This window comes from Mytilus californianus, unplaced genomic scaffold, assembly GCF_021869535.1.
Source record: "Mytilus californianus isolate M0D057914Y unplaced genomic scaffold, xbMytCali1.0.p SCAF_7, whole genome shotgun sequence".
In the NCBI taxonomy this organism is placed as follows: Eukaryota; Metazoa; Mollusca; class Bivalvia; order Mytilida; family Mytilidae; genus Mytilus; species Mytilus californianus.
The window spans coordinates 94,060,454-94,081,446 of NW_026262723.1; the positions used below are offsets into that span (position 1 = coordinate 94,060,454).

The 20,993-nt window shown below is 33.3% G+C and overlaps 1 protein-coding gene across 1 annotated transcript; it reads left to right on the forward strand.

The window, feature by feature from the left end:
• The first annotated feature begins 13,633 nt into the window (after positions 1-13,633).
• Positions 13,634-20,049, forward strand: LOC127709568 (uncharacterized). The gene is made up of 7 exons (XM_052215173.1): positions 13,634-13,817; positions 14,233-14,361; positions 14,881-14,943; positions 17,041-17,211; positions 17,959-18,043; positions 19,000-19,818; positions 19,987-20,049. The coding sequence occupies exons 4-7, from the start codon at positions 17,117-17,119 to the stop codon at positions 20,047-20,049; spliced, it is 1,062 nt and encodes a 353-aa protein (XP_052071133.1). The 5' UTR covers positions 13,634-13,817; positions 14,233-14,361; positions 14,881-14,943; positions 17,041-17,116.
• The last annotated feature ends 944 nt before the right edge of the window (positions 20,050-20,993 follow it).

The window sequence follows — 20,993 nt, forward strand, 5'->3', positions numbered from 1 at the left end:
GTTTTATTCTTGAATTCTTGGGGTTCTTTAATATGCTGAATCTAACCGTGCATTAAGTTTTTGGATTTTGGGCCCCGTTTTTAAATTGGTCCACATTGAGGTCCAAAGGGTCCAAAATTTAACTTTGTTTGATTTCATCAAAAATTGAATTATTGGGGTTCTTTGATATGCCGAATCTAACCGTGTATTTAGATTCTTAATTTTTGGTTCCGTTTTCAAATTGGTCTACATTAAGGTCAAAAGGGTCCAAAATTAAACTTAGTTTGATTTTAACAAAAATTGAATTTTTAGGGTACTTTGATATACTGAATCTAAACATGTATTTAGATTTTTTATTATGGGCCCAGTTTTCAAGTTGGTCCAAATCGGGGTCCAAAATTAAACTTTGTTTGATTTCAACAAAAATTGAATATATGGGGTTCTTTGATATGCTGAATCTAACCATGTATTTAGATTTTTGATTTTTGGGCCCCGTTATCAACTTTGTCCACATTGAGGTCAAAAGGGTCCAAAATTAAACTTTGTTTGATTTCATCAAAAATTGAATTCTTGGGGTTCTTTGATATGCTGAATCTAATCATGTATTTAGATTTTTTATTTGTGGACCCGCTATCAAATTGGTTCATATTGAGGTCAAAAGGGTCCAAAATTAAACTTAGTTTGATTTCATCAAAAATTGAATTATTGGGGTTCTTTGATATGCCAAATCTAACCGTGTATTTAGATTTTTAATTTTGGGTCCCGTTTTTAAATTGGTCTACATTAAGGTCCAAAGGGTCCAAAATTAAACTTAGTTTGATTTTAACAAAAATTGAATTCTTGGGGTTCTTTGATATGCTGAATCTAAACATGTGTTTAGATTTTTGATTATGGGCCCAGTTTTCAAGTTGGTCCAAGTTGGGGTCCAAAATTAAACTTTGTTTGATTTCACCAAAAATTGAATATATGGGGTTCTTTGATATGCTGAATCTAACCATATATTTAGATTTTAGATTTTTGGCCCAGTTTTCAAGTTGGTCCAAATTGGGGTCCAAAATTAAACTTTGTTTGATTTCAACAAAAATTGAATATATGGGGTTCTTTGATATGCTGAATCTTACCATGTATTTAGATTTTTTATTTGTGGGCCCGCTATCAAATTGGTTCATATTGAGGTCAAAAGGGTCCAAAATTAAACTTTGTTTGATTTCATCAAAAATTTAATTATTGGGGTTCTTTGATATGCCAAATCTAACCGTATATTTAGATTTTTAATTTTGGGTCCCGTTTTTTAAATTGGTTTACATTAGGGTCCAAAATTAAACTTAGTTTGATTTTAACAAAAATTGAATTTTTGGGGTTCTTTGATATGCTGAATCTAAACATGTGTTTAGATTTTTGATTATGGGACCAGTTTTCAAGTTGGTCCAAGTTGGGGTCCAAAATTAAACTTTGTTTGATTTCAACAAAAATTGAATATATGGGGTTCTTTGATATGCCGAATCTAAACATGTATTTAGATTTTAGATTTTTGGCCCAGTTTTCAAGTTGGTCCAAATTGGGGTCCAAAATTAAACTTTGTTTGATTTCAACAAAAATTGAATATATGGGGTTCTTTGATATGCTGAATCTTACCATGTATTTAGATTTTTTATTTTGTGGGCCTGCTATCAAATTGGTTCATATTGAGGTCAAAAGGGTCCAAAATTTAACTTTGTTTGATTTCATCAAAAATTGAATTATTGGGGTTCTTTGATATGCCAAATCTAACCGTGTTTTTAGATTTTTAATTTTGGGTCCCGTTTTTTAAATTGGTCTACATTAAGGTCCAAAGGGTCCAAAATTAAACTTAGTTTGATTTTAACAAAAATTGAATTCTCGGGGTACTTTGATATGCTGAATCTAAACATGTGTTTAGATTTTTGATTGTGGGACCAGTTTTCAAGTTTGTCCAAGTTGGGGTCCAAAATTAAACTTTGTTTGATTTCAACAAAAATTGAATATATGGGGTTCTTTGATATGCTGAATCTAACCATGTATTTTGATTTTGGACATTGGACCATAATAGGTAAATTAAAAAAATTGAAGTTCTTAGACCACATTCTTTCTGTGTCAGAAACCTATGCTGTGTCAAATATTTAATCACAATCCAAATTCAGAGCTGTATCAAGCTTGAATGTTGTGTCCATACTTGCCCCAACTGTTCAGGGTTCGACCTCTGCGGTCGTATCAAGCTGCGCCCAGCGAAGCATTTTATTAGCAAATATTAGAACATGGAATCGTTTGCATATTGTGGCCATACTCAAGCTTTTTTCATACCATATATACTAATTTAGGCATGTTATGTTATTTACTGAAATCAGCACTGTTTTTATTATTTCAAATAATTTTGGTCAGGATAGAAAATTTCTTAATTGATCTTGAACTATTAAATTTCATTTCCTAATAACAACTTTACATTATTATTATTGTTATCATTATTATTAAGTCTCCCAAACGAAGTTTGGGAAGACTTATTGTTTTTGCTCAGTTCTTATTATTATTATTATTCTTCTTCCTCTTCCTCTTCCTCTTCCTCTTCCGCCGCTTTTAAATTTGAACTTGTCCGCACCCGTTCTCCAAAACCACTTGTCAGATTAACTTAGGGTTTCACAATATGTTAGACTAACATGTCTAGTGGTGCAATCAGGGTTTTGTTTGTGCAATGGGGTTTATAAAGGGGTACTTTGAGGGGCAAAAAGAAAAGAGGGTTTTACTATAGAACCCTATGGGATTTTATTTTTTTAAATTTTCATATGATTATAAATTGAAAACCGTTTGTGATAGACACAATCTTTTTAATTGAAAATGTTCTAAATGATAAAACCCATTAAATGAAATACAGGGTTAGTCCCCAGGGGTCATCCCCACCCCCTGCCATTTAAGAAAGTTCTAATACCTTGTAAGTGGTCAAGATCCCCACCCATAAACCATATATATTCTGGTTTGTCATGCTAAGATGGTTTGAATGATATACAGGGTTAGTCCCCTAGGGGTCATCCTGACCCCCTGCCATTTGAGAAAGTTCTAATATCTTGTAAATGGTCGAGATCCCCACCCCTAAACCATATATATTCTGGTTTGTCATGATAAAGCACATGAAATGAAATACAGGGTTAGTCCCCAGGGGTCACCCCCACCCCATGCCATTTAAGAAAGTTCTAATATCTTGTAAGTGGTCAAGATCCCCACCCCTAAACCATATATATTCTGGTTTGTCATGCTAAGATGGTTTGAATGATATACAGGGTTAGTCCCCAGGGGTCATCCCGACCCCCTGCCATTTGAGAAAGTTCTAATATCTTGTAAATGGTCGAGATCCCCACCCCTAAACCATATATATTCTGGTTTGTCATGCCAAGATGATTTGAATGATATACAGGGTTAGTCCCCAGGCATCACTAATGCATATAACTTTACTGGACCAAACCAATTTTCACTGGACTTTGCCCAATGTCAGGCGACCCTGGGAATTACGAATTATGGGAGCTTCGTTTGGGAGACTTCGTAACAGCATCCTGTTACAATCATTTCTTGTTGTTATTGGAATAGATGAGTCTTTTTAAAACATATCAAATGATATTTTCCTGAAAATTTGCTGTTTTCATCTATAAATCAACAATAGTCAGTTTAAAGTTTGGACAAAATTTAACCACTGAACAGGTGGACCTTTCATAGGTAAATCCATCAAGGTAGATTCTTACTGGTTCAGTGAGATTTAAATCTGGCAACTTGTCAATTTAAATGTCCCAATTGTATCGTCAATTTTACAATCTAGTTGAACATATAGTCAAGTCACAGTAACAACTTATTGTAACTTCACATATAATTTACTGCCTAAGGTGGAGAGCAACACTTACAATCAAGTCACAGTAAAAGCTGAAGATACACTTTTGTTATGTAAATAGTTATTTGAAACATCCAATTTTTTAACTAGTAAATCTAAATCTGGAGTTGTTATATGTAATTAAAAAAAACATCAAAGATACCAGGCAGGTGATTTGGTACGCAATATGTGCTTTTCTTCTACACAAGACTAATGAGTAGCACTTGAATCAAACTAGTTATAGAAGGTCATCAAATACGAAATTGAAGAGCATTGAGCACCAATGATGTTCCAAAAATTTGTGCCAAATACAGATAAGACCATCTATGCCTGAGGTATTTAATGTTAATTTACTGAAAATTAGAATATCAATCACATCATCATAGGAGTGCTGACTATTGGGCTGTATATAACCTGGTGGGGGGGGGGTTCTTAACGTCCTTCAGTAGCTTTTAAAATTCGTCAAAGCTACCAGGCTTTAATTTGATACACCAGAAGTGTTAAGTTTACATAAGACGCATCAGTAGCGCTCAAAACCAAACCGGATGGAAGGCCAAATCAAGTTGATTAGCGAAAATGTAAAAGTTATGACAAGAACTGCTATGGTCATTACTGCTTGGGGTAGAAAAACCTTAGTATTCGAATAATTTGATAATTTACAGAGAATGAACGTATCAATGATATCTATGTCGGGTAAAAAAAATAATGCATAGTGTTTAATTAATCAACATTTCAAAATATAACAATTTATAATACAGGGCTTTATCATATGACATTCTTTTGTATTATTGTAAAAACTCAGGATCATGATGAAGGTTAATACATAATAAAGAGCTGCGCTATGAGCGCATGATACGCCCATAGCTCTTTTAGCTCATCTCAATGCTGTAAGTGAATTTAGATAATCAACTAGTAATACTGTGAGCACTGCTCAAACACCCCCCCCCCCCCCCCCCCCCCAAAAAAAAAAGACATATACACACAGTGGTACCCATTATTGACACAAAACATGAATAATTTGGAGCTATTAAGGCTACGTCTAGTTTGACTAAGTTTGAGGCCTTGATTTTTGAACAATAAAATTCGATAACTCTCCAAAGTGTGAAAAATGGTTAGTTTTTCGCTGATATTTCAACGAATAATGTTCTATAACTCTGCAATGTCATATCAGAAATTTATTAAAAGAAAAACAAATAAAAGGTGCGTATTTCAATAAATATAAACAAGTCACCAGAGTTTCATGAAGCGTTTATCCGAAAACTAGAAAATCCCCAATTTTTTTATGAATAAAATCGAATAACTCGGAAACGTAAAATCTAAAATTTATAAAAATCGAAAGGGAGCTTACGTCAATAGATATAAACAATTCACCAAACTTTTCATGAAAATTGCTCATAGCTTTTTTGAGTTATTGTTGGGAGTGTTGACGGACGGACAGACAGACAACAGTAACCCATAATACGTCCCGTAAACGGGCGTATAAAAAGTATTTGAACACATCAAATTTGGTAGGATTTTACTTTTATGCCTAGAAGAAACGTATTCAAAGGACATAACAAGACAATCCAAAATGTATCTACTTCTATATGGAAGCTCCATTTCTATCTTGTTTCTATAAATCAAAAGTACAATCGGTAAGAACTAATTTCACAAGCAATTTAGCATCAGATTACCATGAAGCTAAAATGCCCTAGATATAACTCGGTTGTATTAGCATATGCACATCTCATTTCCATTGATATTATCTAGGTCGACCCCTAGGTCAAGGGTGATGTATGATTGCCAATGAGACAACAATCCACCATAGACGAACAGAGAAGGGCGTGTACAACTGCAGGCCAACAATAAGCCATTCTCCTACCATATGGAAATTTAAGCTTCTAAAAAAAAGAAGAAAAAACCAACGACCCGATTAATACTGGATTGGGACTGGCACTTAAATAGTGTGACTGGGTTCAACATATTTGTGAACGCCAAACGCTATGCCTAGCCTGAGACAGTGGTGTAACAGCATAACATAAGAACAAAATAATAATCAGTAGGAAAGTGCTTGACTCCTCATACAAAGTACAAAAAGACAACTAACAAAGAGACAATGGCACAAACTACTGATCTTAAAGTATTCGCTGTTACTGAAAGCTAGTGCAAAATCCAATTTCAACTCAAATGTTCTAAGAAAAAATATGAATTAGCGTACCTTTTACAGATTTGGTACCTTTTATTCATTTCAGAGAGTTATTTCTAAGTTTTCGGAAAATGTCTGGAGGCTTTCTCCGATATCTAAAGACTTCAAATATGTGATATTGATACTGTCGGAATTCCAATGGGAACCAATTGTGCCCCTCTTCTTGCCGACTTGTTTCTTTATTATTATGAGGCTGACTTCATACAGGAACTTCTTAGGAAGAAAGATAAGAAGTTAGCAATATCCTTTAACTCTACGTTCCGCTATATAGATGATGTTCTCTCACTAAATACTACAAAATTTGGTGACTATATATATGTTGAACGGATCTATCCCATCGAACAAGAGATAAAGGATACTACAGATACAGTTAAGTCTGCCTCATATCTTGACTTACATCTAGAAATTGACAATGAGGGTCGGTTGAAAACAAAACTTTACGACAAAAGAGATGATTTCAGCTTCCCAATTGTGAACTTTCCATTTCTATGTAGCAACATTCCAGCAGCGCCTGCATACGGAGTATATATCTCCCAATTGATACGATATTCCCGGGCTTGTGTTTCCTATCATGATTTCCTTTATAGAGGATTGCTGCTCACAAGGAAGCTATTAAGCCAAGAGTTCCAAATGGTGAAGTTGAAATCATCCCTTCGTAAATTTTACGGACGCCATCAAGAGTTGGTTGACCGTTATGGAATAACCGTTTCACAGATGATATCGGATATGTTTCTTATGTCGTAACTACAATACCCTTCCCTTTTCACGAATGTGACTTACCGAATTAGACTATTTACCGGATTTGTAATAACATAAGCAACACGACGGGTGCCACATGTGGAGCAGGATCTGCTTACCCTTCCGGAGCACCTGAGATCACCCCCAGTTTTTGGTGGGGTTCGTGTTGCTTAGTCTTTAGTTTTCTATGTTGTGTCATCTGTACTATTATTTGTCTGTTTGTCTATTTATTTTTGGCCATGGCGTTGTCAGTTTGTTTTCGATCTATGAGTTTGACTGTCCCTCTGGTATCTTTCGTCCCTCTTTTCTAAAACGCTGATGATGCTTGGTAAGCATATCAATTTTCTCCTTGACAACCTTTATGTACGTTTCGGCAATACAGTTTATCGACAGGTTGTAGGTATTAACGTTGGCACCAATTGCGCCCCTTTAATAGCAGACTTGTTCTTGTACTGTTATGAATCACAGTGGATGACCAAACCCAGTAAAGACCCGTCGAAATTGCATTTAATTGATGAATTCAACAACTATTATCGATATATTTTCGTTAAATAATCAGAAATTTCTAAATATATATATACTGCCGAAATTTACCCGAAAGAACTTACTTTAAATCAATCAAATATAAACGGTAATAACTGTTATTTCCTAGATTAGATATTTCAGTTTTACATGGGAAACTCTAGTCAAAAATTTACGACAAAAGGGACGATTGCTCTATCCCTATTATTAATTTTCCTTTTTTGGATGGTGATGTTCCTTCGGCACCATTTTACGATGTTTATTGAACAGATATATCATGTTAAGGAGGGGTATTTGCGAAAAATACCAGTCGAGAGAATGTTAAATTTCGCGAGCCGTAAGGCGGGGGAAATTCATTCTCAAGACTGGTTTTTTTCGCAAATACCCCTCAAGAACATGCTATATCTGTTTAATTACACCGAATGCAAACGTTCAAAAACGCATTGATGATCGTGACGTTACAAGCGTCCAGTCGGATAGAGTATTTTTTGGCAAATACCACGGCAGAGAGGGTAAAAAAGGCATATCCTTTTTGCATATACCCCGGCGGCGTTAAAAAATGAACGATATTCATTTGATAACAGTAAATTGGTGAAAAATACACTGGCTATCAACCAATCAAAACCCAGGATTCTTACATAAGGTGTAATTAATATCACAATTCGGTCGTTAAGCCCGTGTCTGTAGTGACGTTTTGGATTTCTTTGAACATAATCTATGTATTACTGGTAAATTATCAAGTCAGGGATTTCGTTACCTCAAATTAATTAAACCCTTTACCAAATTCTTTCATAGATACATAAATTTGGTTGTACCAGTAGAAACCTTATTTCAAACGGGATAGCACATCCTATTTTTTACGGAGATGTTGTTGACCTAGTCCAGAAATTAAGATACGATCCGGGTGAACTTATTGATCCTTTTAATAAACTTATTCTAAAAGGTTACCAATTCAATACTGTAATTAGATTTTTGAAAATTGTTTTTATTGGTATAAATAATGATTATGTTATCAGTATATTAAAACTCTCAGATCTGTACTTTAGTGTCTTTTTTTGTTGTGGGGATGTATAAATATCTTTCCACGTCCCGTCTTTGTTACTTGTATATCTTTTTTGTATTGATCTGATAAGTTAAGCCATGTTCAATTGATTTTTATAGTTTGTTCATATGTTGTGCTGTTTCAGCACTTTCCCAGGGTTGGGCGCCCGTAAACATGTTTAACCCCGCCACGCTCTGCATGTGCCTGTCCCAAGTCAGGAGCCTGTAATTCAGTGGTTGTCGTTTGTTGCTGTATTTCATATTTGTTTTTCGTTCATTGTTTTGTATATAAATCAGGCCGTTAGTTTTCTCGTTTGAATTGTTTTACATTTATCATTTTGGGGCCTTTTATAGCTGTTGAAGGCCGTAAGGTGACCTATAGTTGTTAACTTCTATTTCATTTGGTCTCTGGTGTTGTCTCATTGTCAATTATACCACATCTTCTTATTTTTATATATCAACTGTGTTCTTGAATTTTGTATTATAAATGTATCTGATATGCAAATGAGATGGTATGATGCAATGAGAACTAGAAACTGTTTTACTTCGAAATAAACTAATAGATATTAGCATTAAAATGGACACTTTAACCAAACTCTAGGTATTATTGTGTTTTAAATGAGATGGACAAATCATAGATTCGTTAATCTCCAACTTCTTGGGGTGAATGTTGGAGGAACAACTTGGGGTGAATGTTGGAGGAACTCAGTTGGAGAAATCTCGGTGTGTAAAAAGTAAACGAATTCGTTTCAGGAATTTCATATATCCTGTTGATATGTTTATATCAGTTGTGGGAGGAACATTATCAATACAACGTTTATTGATTGAAAACTTTGGAAAGAATATCAAAGTAAAGACAAAGTCAAAGTCAAAGGAACCAATCAAACATCGTTGTTCCAATATAAAAATAACAAGTTGTATCATTAGGTAAATGTAAAGAACCGAAATAATTCGAACAGTATAAAGTCTCCTTCTTAAATCTCCAGTCGCTATATATTTTTAATGAATTAAGAATAGCACAAGTGAGACTGGTGTGTCGACAGAGTAAGCGTCTCCTGCTTTGCATGTAGCACCCGCTATGCGAGTCCATACTGAGTCAAAATGAATATATCTATATAACATATGAAACCAAAATATATACAAAGGCGAATGTAGGACAGAAAGTCATAAAAAAATAGTCACAATTCAGTTTTGAGAAAGAAAAACAATTCTTTGATTTACCAAAGACCTATTTTTGTCTCGCCTGCGACGAAAGTCGCGGAAAGCGAGACAGGGATTGCTTTTCCGGAGACGGCTGCGGCGACGGCGTCAACAATTGTTAAGTTTTCTGCTTAAGTTAGATTGATAGGATCTACTTGTGATAGATCATTGATATTTAATATAAAGTTCCATTACTATCAGTACATATCAGTTTGACGACTCATGATTTCGAGGCCCTGCCCCCTAGATCATGGTCGAGCAACTTTGGATTAATTAGCAATTTTCAATGTTAAGTTTTCTGCTTAAGTTAGTTTGATAGGAAATAATTGTGATAGATCAATGATATTTAATGTAAAGTTGCATTACTATCAGTACACATCAGTTTGATGACTATTTCGATTCTCTGCCCATCTAGGTCATGATCCAGTGACTTTGAATTAATTAGCAATTTTCAATGTTAAATTTTCTGCTAAAGTTAGTTTGATAGGATCTACTTGTGATAGATCAATGATATTTTGTATGAAGTTGCATTACTATTAGTTCATATCAGTTTGACCACTATTTCGAGGCCCTCACCCTAGGGCATGCTCCAGTGACTGAATTAATTAGCAATTTTTCAATGTTAAGTTTTCTGCTTAAGTTAGTTTGATAGGATCTTCTTGTGATAGATCAATGATATTTTGTATGAAGTCGCATTACTATCTTTACATATCAGTTTGATGACTATTTCGAGGTCCTACCCCCTAGTTCATGGTCCAGTGACTTTGGATTAATTAGCAATTTTCAATGTTAAGTTTTCTGCTTAAGTTAGTTTTGATAGGATCTACTTGTGATAGATCAATGATATTTTGTATGAAGTTGCATTACTATCAGTTCATACCAGTTTGACGACAATTCCGAGACTCCTAAGAAAAGATAACTCTTACTGAAATTCTGAATTAACTTACGTCAATATAGCGTTTTAAAATACGCCTCATATTACAAGCGTTTTATTGACCTTGAATAGTTGTTTACCTGTTGATATGAAGCAGACGGTACATCAATGTTATAATGGAACAGCGTAAACGTGATCCGTGTGGTAAATTTTCGAGGTCTAAATCTGCCGATAAGAAATCAAATCGTTCAGATTACTTCAAATGGTTAAATGATGGCAGGAAATTGGAAGATTCTCCGCAAGTCGGCTTGCGTAATGATCATGGCAATTACGTATACAAGTTTCTTGATGTTGGGGCCGAGGCTGAATAATTGGAAGATGATAACAAGTCTGATGTGTCAAAATCTTGGACAATGGGGAGAAGAATTGTTGAGTTGAATGTCCTAGCAAAAGGAATGTATTGCTGCACTTGCAAGTGTCCGCTTCACCTGTCAAATATTGTAGGAGAACGATTGTTTGGGCTAGGTGGTCTACTGATTGTGGATTGTGAACTGTGTCATACTGTAACTGATGTCCAGTTTGGGAAGAGGGGGCCATCTGGAAGTTATGACATCAACACAAAAGCTTCCATAGGTAGGTATAGAAACTATATGATTATATCACATGCTTGTAAATTATAATAGCCTGTATGATGCTAATATTTACAGTTTTACTGTTTACATTTATAATTAACATGTTGCATTGTTTATTTTTCATAATTATATTTAAATGCATTCATGATTTTTGTTTAATAAATAGATTAATATTGAGTCCTTGGGGGCAATTACAACTAATGTGTCTATATATATATATAGCTAACTCAAACAGTGCATACTGCTTGCATACTTGGGCAAATTGGGGTGTTGGGAAAACTTTTTAGATTAAGGTATATAGGATTTTTTCTGAGACAAGTGCCTGTGCCTTATAGCAAATTAATTGCTGAAAACATTGTCATTGTTCAATGAACATCAACAACTTTCAACCCCTCCCTTCTGATCTTTTTCATAGTCAAAGTAGACTTTGAAAAGAGTTATAATAACTAATTATAAACTGTGAAATATTTTTTTTAGGGCTTGGCCATTAAATGTACAACTATATGTACATCATCATATCATGTACATGTAAATATTCTTAGATGATATTTTGTAAGCCAAGTCAGAGAAATTAGCACAGGACTGTCAGCCTGTGTCCTGTTAATATATCTTCAGTCTAGGAAATTTTAAAGAATTTTACAATTTTAAGAGAAACAAATTACCATCTTTTCTTTGTATATATCACAACTGCATGTTTCTTAGTCTTAGAAATGCAGGTGTGTACATTTTCCATTATTAAGACATCAATTTTCTTTCTCAATTTTAATAATACCTCATATTCTATTAAAGGCATGATACATGCAGGGATGGGCCCAACTCATCTGCAGAACTTTCTAGCAGAATATAACCTGCCATCCATTACAGAGAGCACATTAAGGAAAAAAGAGAAAGAATTAAGTGGACAGATTAAAAATGTAACAATCCAGTCGTGCAATATGGCACAAAGAGAGGAAAAGTCACTCAGCACAAATGGCAATGAAAGTATTAAATGTATGCACACAAAGTGGAATATCCAGACTGGATGCCCCTTTCTAGAAAAGTAAGTCTTTTTTACCTCCCCCCCCCACACCCCCCACCCCCCCAAAAAAAAATCCTTATATTGTATAACTTTTCATGGAGTACATCTAAAAAAAGTCCTAGATCCTAGATTTAATTCAAGGGACTTAGGTAATATATATGAGAGTATAATACAATTTGATCATGTAATGCTACATTGTATATATGTACAGGTATGTCATATGAAACTTCAAAGTAACATCAAACATGTTTTTGAAGTGAAGCTGATTTTTTATTATTTCATGGTTTCATGCATCAACAATCATTCAAAGAATTATTTAACAAATAACAGTGTCACAGAAGAGTTAATTTGTAATATTAAAATGTGTCCCCTTAGTAAATATTGTCCTAATTACAAAAAATACAATGATCATTTAGGTATAAGTGAGAGACAGACAGAATAAACAACAATACATGTACATGCATGTACAGATCAAGACTTTTCACCACCTAAAATTGCACAGGACAGCACAATTTTTGAAATTTTTCATTAGATTTAACAGTGAGGACCAGCAGAATTTCTTTCAGGACCACAAAAACAATAATTTCTAGTTGTGTATTTGGTGTGCAGTCACTGCAAATGTTTGTTTCTGCATACATATGCATCCAAAAGATTTGTTTGTGTTCTTAATAATGTATTTGTAGCTTACTACAAAAAATAAAGGTGAAGGTAAATGTTTAAGGTCAATCTATAAAAGACTTGCTGGGACTTTTTTTTATTAGAAATGCAATATTTTCTAGATTGAAGCAAGTTTTGACGGTGGCTGGCAAAAGAGAGGCTCCGGTTGGAATTATAATAGTAATACAGGTAAATAAACAGCATTCATGTTATATAATTTAATGTCTGACATTCATGATTTAATTACTGTATTTTGTTAAATTTTGCTGAATCAATTATTAATATAAATAACGTAATTGGACAAAGAATTAATTTCACTATTTAGTTTGATATAAGACATGTAAGAAGCTGTAGTTAAAGAAATATCTTCCCATACTTATTTTTATTCAATCCCTAGGCTAGATCTCTTTAACTTACCTGGTTCAATTATAGCAAATAGGTGAGCTTTTGCCATCATTTTGCATACATTATAGAAGTAAGATGTGTTACATGATTGTCAGTGACTCAACTGTCCACCAGAGCTCAAATGAATTGGAAGTAGGCAATTATAGCTAGACAACTATCAAACCTTCAACAATGAGAAAAACTTATATCCAACATGAAAAATACCAAACAATTCAAATGAAAAAACTAACGGCGTAATTAATAACAAAACAATTTATGAAGAAAATATGACAGATATAAACTAACAACAACCACTGAACTACAGGCTCTTTATTATCAATATCTGTCCGTCATATTAATCTGTAACATTACATCTGTGAACCTTTCATTAAAATATCCATTATCCTACACCCCTAAAAAAATTGAAACCAAACTTCAAAAAAATATTTACTAAACTGTTTATCATTGCATCATGTATGTAATACCTTTTACTTTAATTCTTGCAGGACATGCAACTTTTATTGGAAAGGAGACAGGAAAGGTGTTGTCGTTTGATTTAAGAAGTAAGACTTGTAAGACTTGTGAATTCCATCTTAATAGAAAAGAGACTGTTCCGGAGCATGAGTGTCAGTTGAATTGGCATGGCTCTAGTAAATCCATGGAGGCAGATATGGCGGTGTCTATGGCCCACAGATTAAAAGATGATGAATGTGAAATTAATGGTATGTTTCATATTCAAAATAAAGAATTTTGAAATACAATTTCATGTAATGAGTTCCCCAAAATGCATTGAAAATATCATATAAAGGGAAATAACTCTTATTTCAACAATACTTTCAAATTTGAAAGGTGAATATTTTGTGATTTTCACAGGAAACTTGGATTTTGTTCTTACACTTTTATGACAAAGAATCAATTAATTTTGTTGTTAATGATATAACATAACCAATGTCATGTAAAAATCCAGTTTATATTTATTTTAGTTGCTTTATTTACATTAGCTACATGTAATTAAATAAGGCAGAATATAACAGCTATCACTATTTTCCAAATAAAAAAATATGCGTGCAGTTGTATATCTTGACCGCTGTTGTGTTGCCTTTTTGTAGGTTTATAATTCTTCAATCTTCATTTCAGTCATACATGCTGATAATGATGCAGCAACATCAGCCAGACTTGAAGTTGAGTTTGAAAATATAAAGAAAAAGATGACCAGAACCATGTAAAGAAGGGTATATCAACAAGCTTATATAATATTTCAAAGAGGTATTTTTACAAATTAATTTTAGTGTTACGAGTATGTCTATGAAAAGGCTTAAGCCTATCCTTAACCAAATCAAATCATACTTATAGATCTTATTATATTGATCTGTCAAGACTACAAACTCTAAAAAAAACATTACAATGAAATTTCAATTTTGTGTTGTTAAAAGACATATAAAGATCTTTGTGTTATCTGAATTCATAAACATTACATTGAAAATTGAAAGAACTATTAGTATATATATGAGTAATCTTCATGGCTTATAGAACGACCAAATAGTTTTTAGTGAGGCTTTATGAAGTTTGGAATAGAAAGGCCGGACTTAAAAAAATAGAAACTAGGACCCTTTTTTTCTGAAAATTAAAAGGCAGATGCATGAATCCATCATTGAAGATTTCATCCATGCCCCATAAAAGTCTGAAGGGTGCTTGCTTCCTCAATAGTAAAGACAGATAAGCAATAAAAAAAGAAGACTTTTTAATTTTTTTTTTTACATTAATTATTTGTTTCTTATTTTGTAGTTACAAAGAATTGCAAAAGGATGCTGACTGGTGTAGCTATCATCAAGATCCAGAAAAATTTACGTAAGATCTTCTATACTGGTATTGACAACATATTATTAGCTCACTGGCCCCATGTGAGCTTATGCCATCACTTGACGTTCGTTTGTCGTCGTCGTCCTAAACTATTTCAAAAATCTTCTCCTCTGAAACTACTGGGCCAAATACCTTCAAACTTTAAATAAATGTTTCTTAGGGTATGTAGTTTATAAATTGTATCCGAAGTTTTGATCCATCGACAAACATGGCCTCCATGGCTAAAAATAGAACATAGGGGTCAAATGTAGTTTTTGGCTTATATCTCAAAAACTAAAGCTTTTAGAGCAAATCTGACATGGGATAACATTGTTCAATTGGTCAAAATCTATCAGCCCTGAAATTTTCAGACGAATCGAACAACCCATTGTTGGGTTGCTGCCACTAAATTGGTAGTTTTAAGGAAATTTTGCAGTTTTTTGTTATCTTGAATATTGTTATAGATAGATAGAAACTGTAAACAGCAATAATGTTCAGCAAATTAAGATTTACAAAAAAGTATATATGACCAAAATTTTCAATTGACCCCTTAAGGAGTTATTGCCCTTTAAAGACAATTTTACACAATTTGTTCATCAAGTTTGCTAACATTTAAAAATCTTCTCCTCTGAAACTACAGGGCCAAATACCTTAAAACTTTAACTAAATATTCCTTAGGGTATCTAGTTTATAAATTGTATCCGAAGTTTTGATCCATTGACAAACATGGCCGCCATGGCTAAAAATAGAACATAGGGGTCAAATGTAGTTTATGGCTTATATCTCAAAAACTAAAGCTTTTAGAGCAAATCTGCCAATAAGTTAAATTGTTCAATTGGTCAAGATCTATCAGCCCTGAAATTTTCAGACGAATCGAACAGCCCATTGATTGTTGGGTTGCTGCCACTAAATTGGTATTTTTACGGAAATTTTACAGTTTTTTGTTATTATCTTGAATATTATTATAGATAGATATAAACTGTAAACAGCAAAAATTGAATTATAGGGGTTCTTTGATATGACCAATCCAACTGTGTATTTAGGTTCTTAATTTTTGGTCCCATTTTCAAATTGATCTACATTAAGGTCCAAAGGGTCCAAAATTATACTTTGTTTGTTTTTAACAAAAATTGAATTCATAGGGTTCTTTGATATGCTGAATCTAAACATATATTTAGATTTTTGATTATGGGCCCAGTTTTCAAGTCGGTCCAAATTGGGGTCCAAAATTAAACTTTGTTTGATTTCAACAAAAATTGAATATATGGGGTTCTTTGATATGCTGAATCTAACCATGTATTAAGTTTTTGGATTTTGAACCCCATTTAAATTGGCCCACATTGAGGCCCAAAGGGTCCAAATTAAACTTTGTTTGATTTCATCAAAAATTGACTTATTAGGGTTCTTTGATATGCGGAATATAACCTTGTATTTAGATTTTTAATTTTTGGTCCCATTTTCTAATTGGTCTACATTAAGGTCAAAGGGTCCAAAATTAAACTTTGTTTGATTTCAACAAAAATTGAATATATGGGGTTCTTTGATATGCTGAATCTTACCATGTATTTAGATTTTTGATTTTTGGTCCCGTTAGCAAATTGGTCCACATTGAGGTCAAAAGGGTCCAATATTAAATTTTATTTGATTTCTTCAAAAAATGAATTCTTGGGGTTCTTTGATATGCTAAATCCATCCATGTATTTAGATTTTGGATATTTGACCTTAATAGGTAAATGTCCAATTTAAAAATTTTAAGTTCTTAGACTACATTCATTTTGTGTCAGAAACCTATGCTGTGTCAAATATTAATAACAATCCAAATTCAGAGCTGTATCAAGCTTGAATGTTGTGTCCATACTTGCCCCAACTGTTCAGGGTTCGACCTCTGCGGTAGTATCAAGCTGCACCCTCTTTTTGATCTAAGAACTCCCCTTTTTTCTTAACAACTCCTGCCCCTGTTTTAAAATTTCTTGATCCGCCCATGTACAGAAATATTGAACATATACTTATACTAAATATTAACACTAAAGTTTCAGGCTAAGTATTTTGTGCAAATAAAAATTTGAAATGTAGATTTTATTTTCATTTTATTCAACTCCATTTTAGGTATAAAAGTTTACCAAATGGGAAACGGCTCAAGTCTGAAGGATTAAAGGTTGAATTGAATAATTTAGTGCAAAAAATGATTGGTAGGAGTAATTCTTTAAATGATCTTAGATCAACACAGTCAAATAAAAGCTTTAACCAGCTTGTATCTGTAAAGGCACCTAAATCAAGGTAATTTGTATATGGTATTTGCATGTCAGTTCACATTCTTAAGCAACAATGAATATAAGTATAAAAAATATGTTGTATGATTACCAATAAGACAACTCTACACAAGAGACCAAATGACACAGAAATTAACAGCTATGGGTCACAGAAAGGCCTTTAACAATGAGCAATTCTCATATGACATAGTGAGCTATAAAAGGCCCCAATTCACAAATTTATGTATAGATATGAAAAGATGTGGTATGAGTGCTAATGAGACACCTCTTCCATCCAAGTCACAATTTGTAAAAAGAAACCAATTATACATATGTCAAAGTACAACATTCAACTCAATTCAAACAAGAAAACTAACGGCCAAATTAATGTACAAAATCAATAAATGAAAAACAAATATGTAACATTGCAATTACTGACAGCTAGTTCAAAGCCAATAACAAAAAAACCCATGCATCTAAGACTTAATTATCTTGTCAGGGCTTTAAATTTTTCATACCCTGACTACTAAAAGTGATGTACATCCTTCTGTCCAACCCAAGTAAACAGGCAGGTTGAAGTTTATTAGTTTTCAATGAAGGGAGCCAATACTATCATAGTGAAACTTTATATAAAAATATTAATCTTTTGCAAAGGGTCTTCATATTTGGTGAGTTGGTATGTAACTGTTACCTGCACCTTTGACATCAAGTTCAAAAAAGGGAAGAGAGGAATATATTTTAATGTACTTAAAAAGTTCTTCATACTCTTTTTTAGACATTATGGTGGATCATGCTCACTTCAGAATAGGCTATCTGCAGCTGTGCTTCAGAAACATGAAGGATATGGCTACTTATCCAAGGTAACTATGAAAATTTTTACATCTTCTTTTTGAACGAAGGGTGACATAGTGTTTGAATATGATTGCTTCTTTTTCTTTCCTCTACTATTTCTTTCTTCTTCTTCATCTTCTCAAAAAAGCCTGTTCAGACCATAACTTTATTAATCTTTTGATATAGCATATAATGAATTTTTAGTATGTGGGTATATCACTTGTGTCAAGTTCCAGGATTGGTAACTAAGACCTTGACCTAAAGTTCATTAAAATTAAATTTCTAGTACTATCGTTATGTCCACTCCATGTCTTTTTGTCCGTCTTACCTTACTCTCATCCTCTTTCCTTTCCTCACTCTAACTGAAGTTTGCCTCATCATGGAAAGTGAGTCACTTATTGTTCTAAAGTCATGCCCCTTCATAATTTGGAAAATTGCAAATTGTTTTGTTTCCTTACTCTAACATAAGTTTGTCTGATACAACTTTTATAAAACTGATACATATAAGAATCACAACACTCAGACAGAGTTCAAATTTGTGTTGTGACTCATTTGTCAACCTATAGTTCTGTCCCTTTTTAACTTTTAAAATTGCAAGGCTACAGCGGAGGCATTCATGACATCTTACACATTCTCCTTTAATAATTTTTTTATCTTTTTGAAACCATGTTACATGTTGCATCCAATGTTTATATACAAGGAGATTACTGTATTGCTTTTTTAGCCCTGCAGATATACATTGTACAATTTACAGTCACGAATCATGTTTATCTAGTATGTAACTCAATTATCTTCTTTCTTCTCAAATTATTATCAGATGTGGTATGTGTGCTAATGCAACAACTATCCATCCAAGTCACGATATATAAAGAGTTACCATTATAGGTCAAAATATGTGTTCACGATGGAGATTACTGTTTTTTCTTGATTTTTAATATTTTAATGCATATATGTATTACATTTTAATTATGTTGCATTTTTTTAGATCAATGAAGCAGCAAACCTCTCTCCAGGAGAATTTACAATGGTTTCCTCTGTAAGAGATAAAAAAATGGAAAAAAGAAAAGAAAAGAAGAATTCAAAGGAATATAAAGTTGGCCGTATACAAAAGAAAAGAAACCACAATAAGAACGAGCGTAAACATCTGGTAAGAGAAGGAAAAACTTATGGATCTCAAATGGAATTTGATCTTCAACAGGACCCTGAGCAAACCACAGAAATTCCACTTCCTTTTAATCTAGATGGCACTGAATGCAAAGTGTTTTTTGATTTAAAAACAACAGGCTTGGGTAGGAATAGCGACATCATTCAGATAGCAGCTAAGTCAAATTCAAATAGTTTTAACAGATATGTCATCCCGAGAGTGGACATTCAGATCGAGGCCAGTAAGATCACTGGTATAACATTCAGCCATGGAACAAATAAAATGTATGTTCGAGGAGATATAGTTGAACCTGTGACACTACATAAAGCCCTACTTGATTTTATACATTTTTTAAAGGAACAGAACCAGTCAATTATACTAGGTCATAACATTTGTAACTTTGACATTTCTGTAATTGTTAACAAATTGAAAGAATGTAATTTGTTTTCGACATTTTGTGAAACCGTGAAAGGTTTTATTGACACAATGAAAGTGGCTAGAAAATATATTCCAAAAAATGATGTAGAAAATTTTAAGCAGCAGACTCTTGTCCAACAGTTTGTAGGAGAAAATTACTCTGCCCACAATGCAATAGAGGATGTAGATTCATTAAAAACATTATACGACAGTAATTTTACCTCACTAGTGAAATCTGATGATGTATTTTCCATTTTATACCACAATTGCATGGACTCCTTCTCTGACTTACTAAGTAATAAAATTGTTTCAAGGCCAGTTTGCATGCAACTAGCAAAAGATGGTATATTGTTGAAACACCTCAAACTGGCATCTGTACGAGATGTAAATGGACTGAAATTTGTCTTACAGGACCATAAGATACCACCAAAGAGTATGAAATGCATTCAGGACTACTTTCAGACTGAGGAATGAATTTTGTATGGCCAAAAAATAAATATATGTCTGTGTTTTTCTATAACCTGACTGTGTCTACCCTGATACTTGTTATATTATTCTCCCAACACAATGAAGTTGCCAAGGATATGATGTTTCAGTCTGTCCATGTGTCTATCCTATTCTTGTTAGTTCAACTCCTTAAAAACCGCACAACAGAATTTAATGAAACTTGGAAGGTGGTAAGAATGCAATAAGTGTGTATTTTACAAAGTTCTATGAAATTTTGATTCCCTGCATTATAATTTCATATTTTGAGTTATAGTCCCAGATCAATTGACACTGAAAAATAAATAATTTGCCATTTTTATCTGCAAAAAAATGACCGCCAAAGTCAAACATACTAGTGGTTGGATATTGTACCCTATGAAATAAGTATTTCAAAAATCATTTATCTGAAGCTACTAAAATAAAATGAACCAAACTTTAAAGTCTCATGAAGGTCAAATTTACAAGGAACACACCAATTCATGATAATACATTCATATTTGCCAAAGATGTAAGACCTAGGTCAAAAGTCATGGCCTGGTCATTTTCATGCTAAAAAACTACATAAAGTTGACCTTATGGTCAAATTTCAAGATCACATGAAGGTCATCATGGTGCAAGACACATACCTGATGATGATACATCTTCATACCAAAGATCTAAGACCAAGGTAAAAAGACAACAAGGCATGGTAAAGTGTTTATAGTAAAAAATAAAATTGACCTTGAAGTCAATTTAAGGTCACATGAAGATAATCACAACACAGGACACTCCATCTCATTATGATACATCCTCATACAAAAGATGCAAGACCTAGGTAAAAAAAAACAACAAAAAAATGCATATGGCCTTGTTTTTTATCAAAAATACATTTATTTGACCTTGAGGTCAAATTTCAAGGTCACATGAAAGTCATCATGATATGTGACACTCTA

Excerpts from the sequence above, each read along its gene's own strand:
- LOC127709568 (XM_052215173.1), top strand. The coding sequence starts at position 17,117 with ATGATTGGTAGGAGTAATTCTTTAAATGATCTTAGATCAACACAGTCA. Across the intron at positions 18,044-18,999 it reads GATATGGCTACTTATCCAAG|ATCAATGAAGCAGCAAACCT; the intron begins GTAACTATGAAA and ends GCATTTTTTTAG. Across the intron at positions 19,819-19,986 it reads CACTAGTGAAATCTGATGAT|GACCATAAGATACCACCAAA; the intron begins GTATTTTCCATT and ends TTTGTCTTACAG.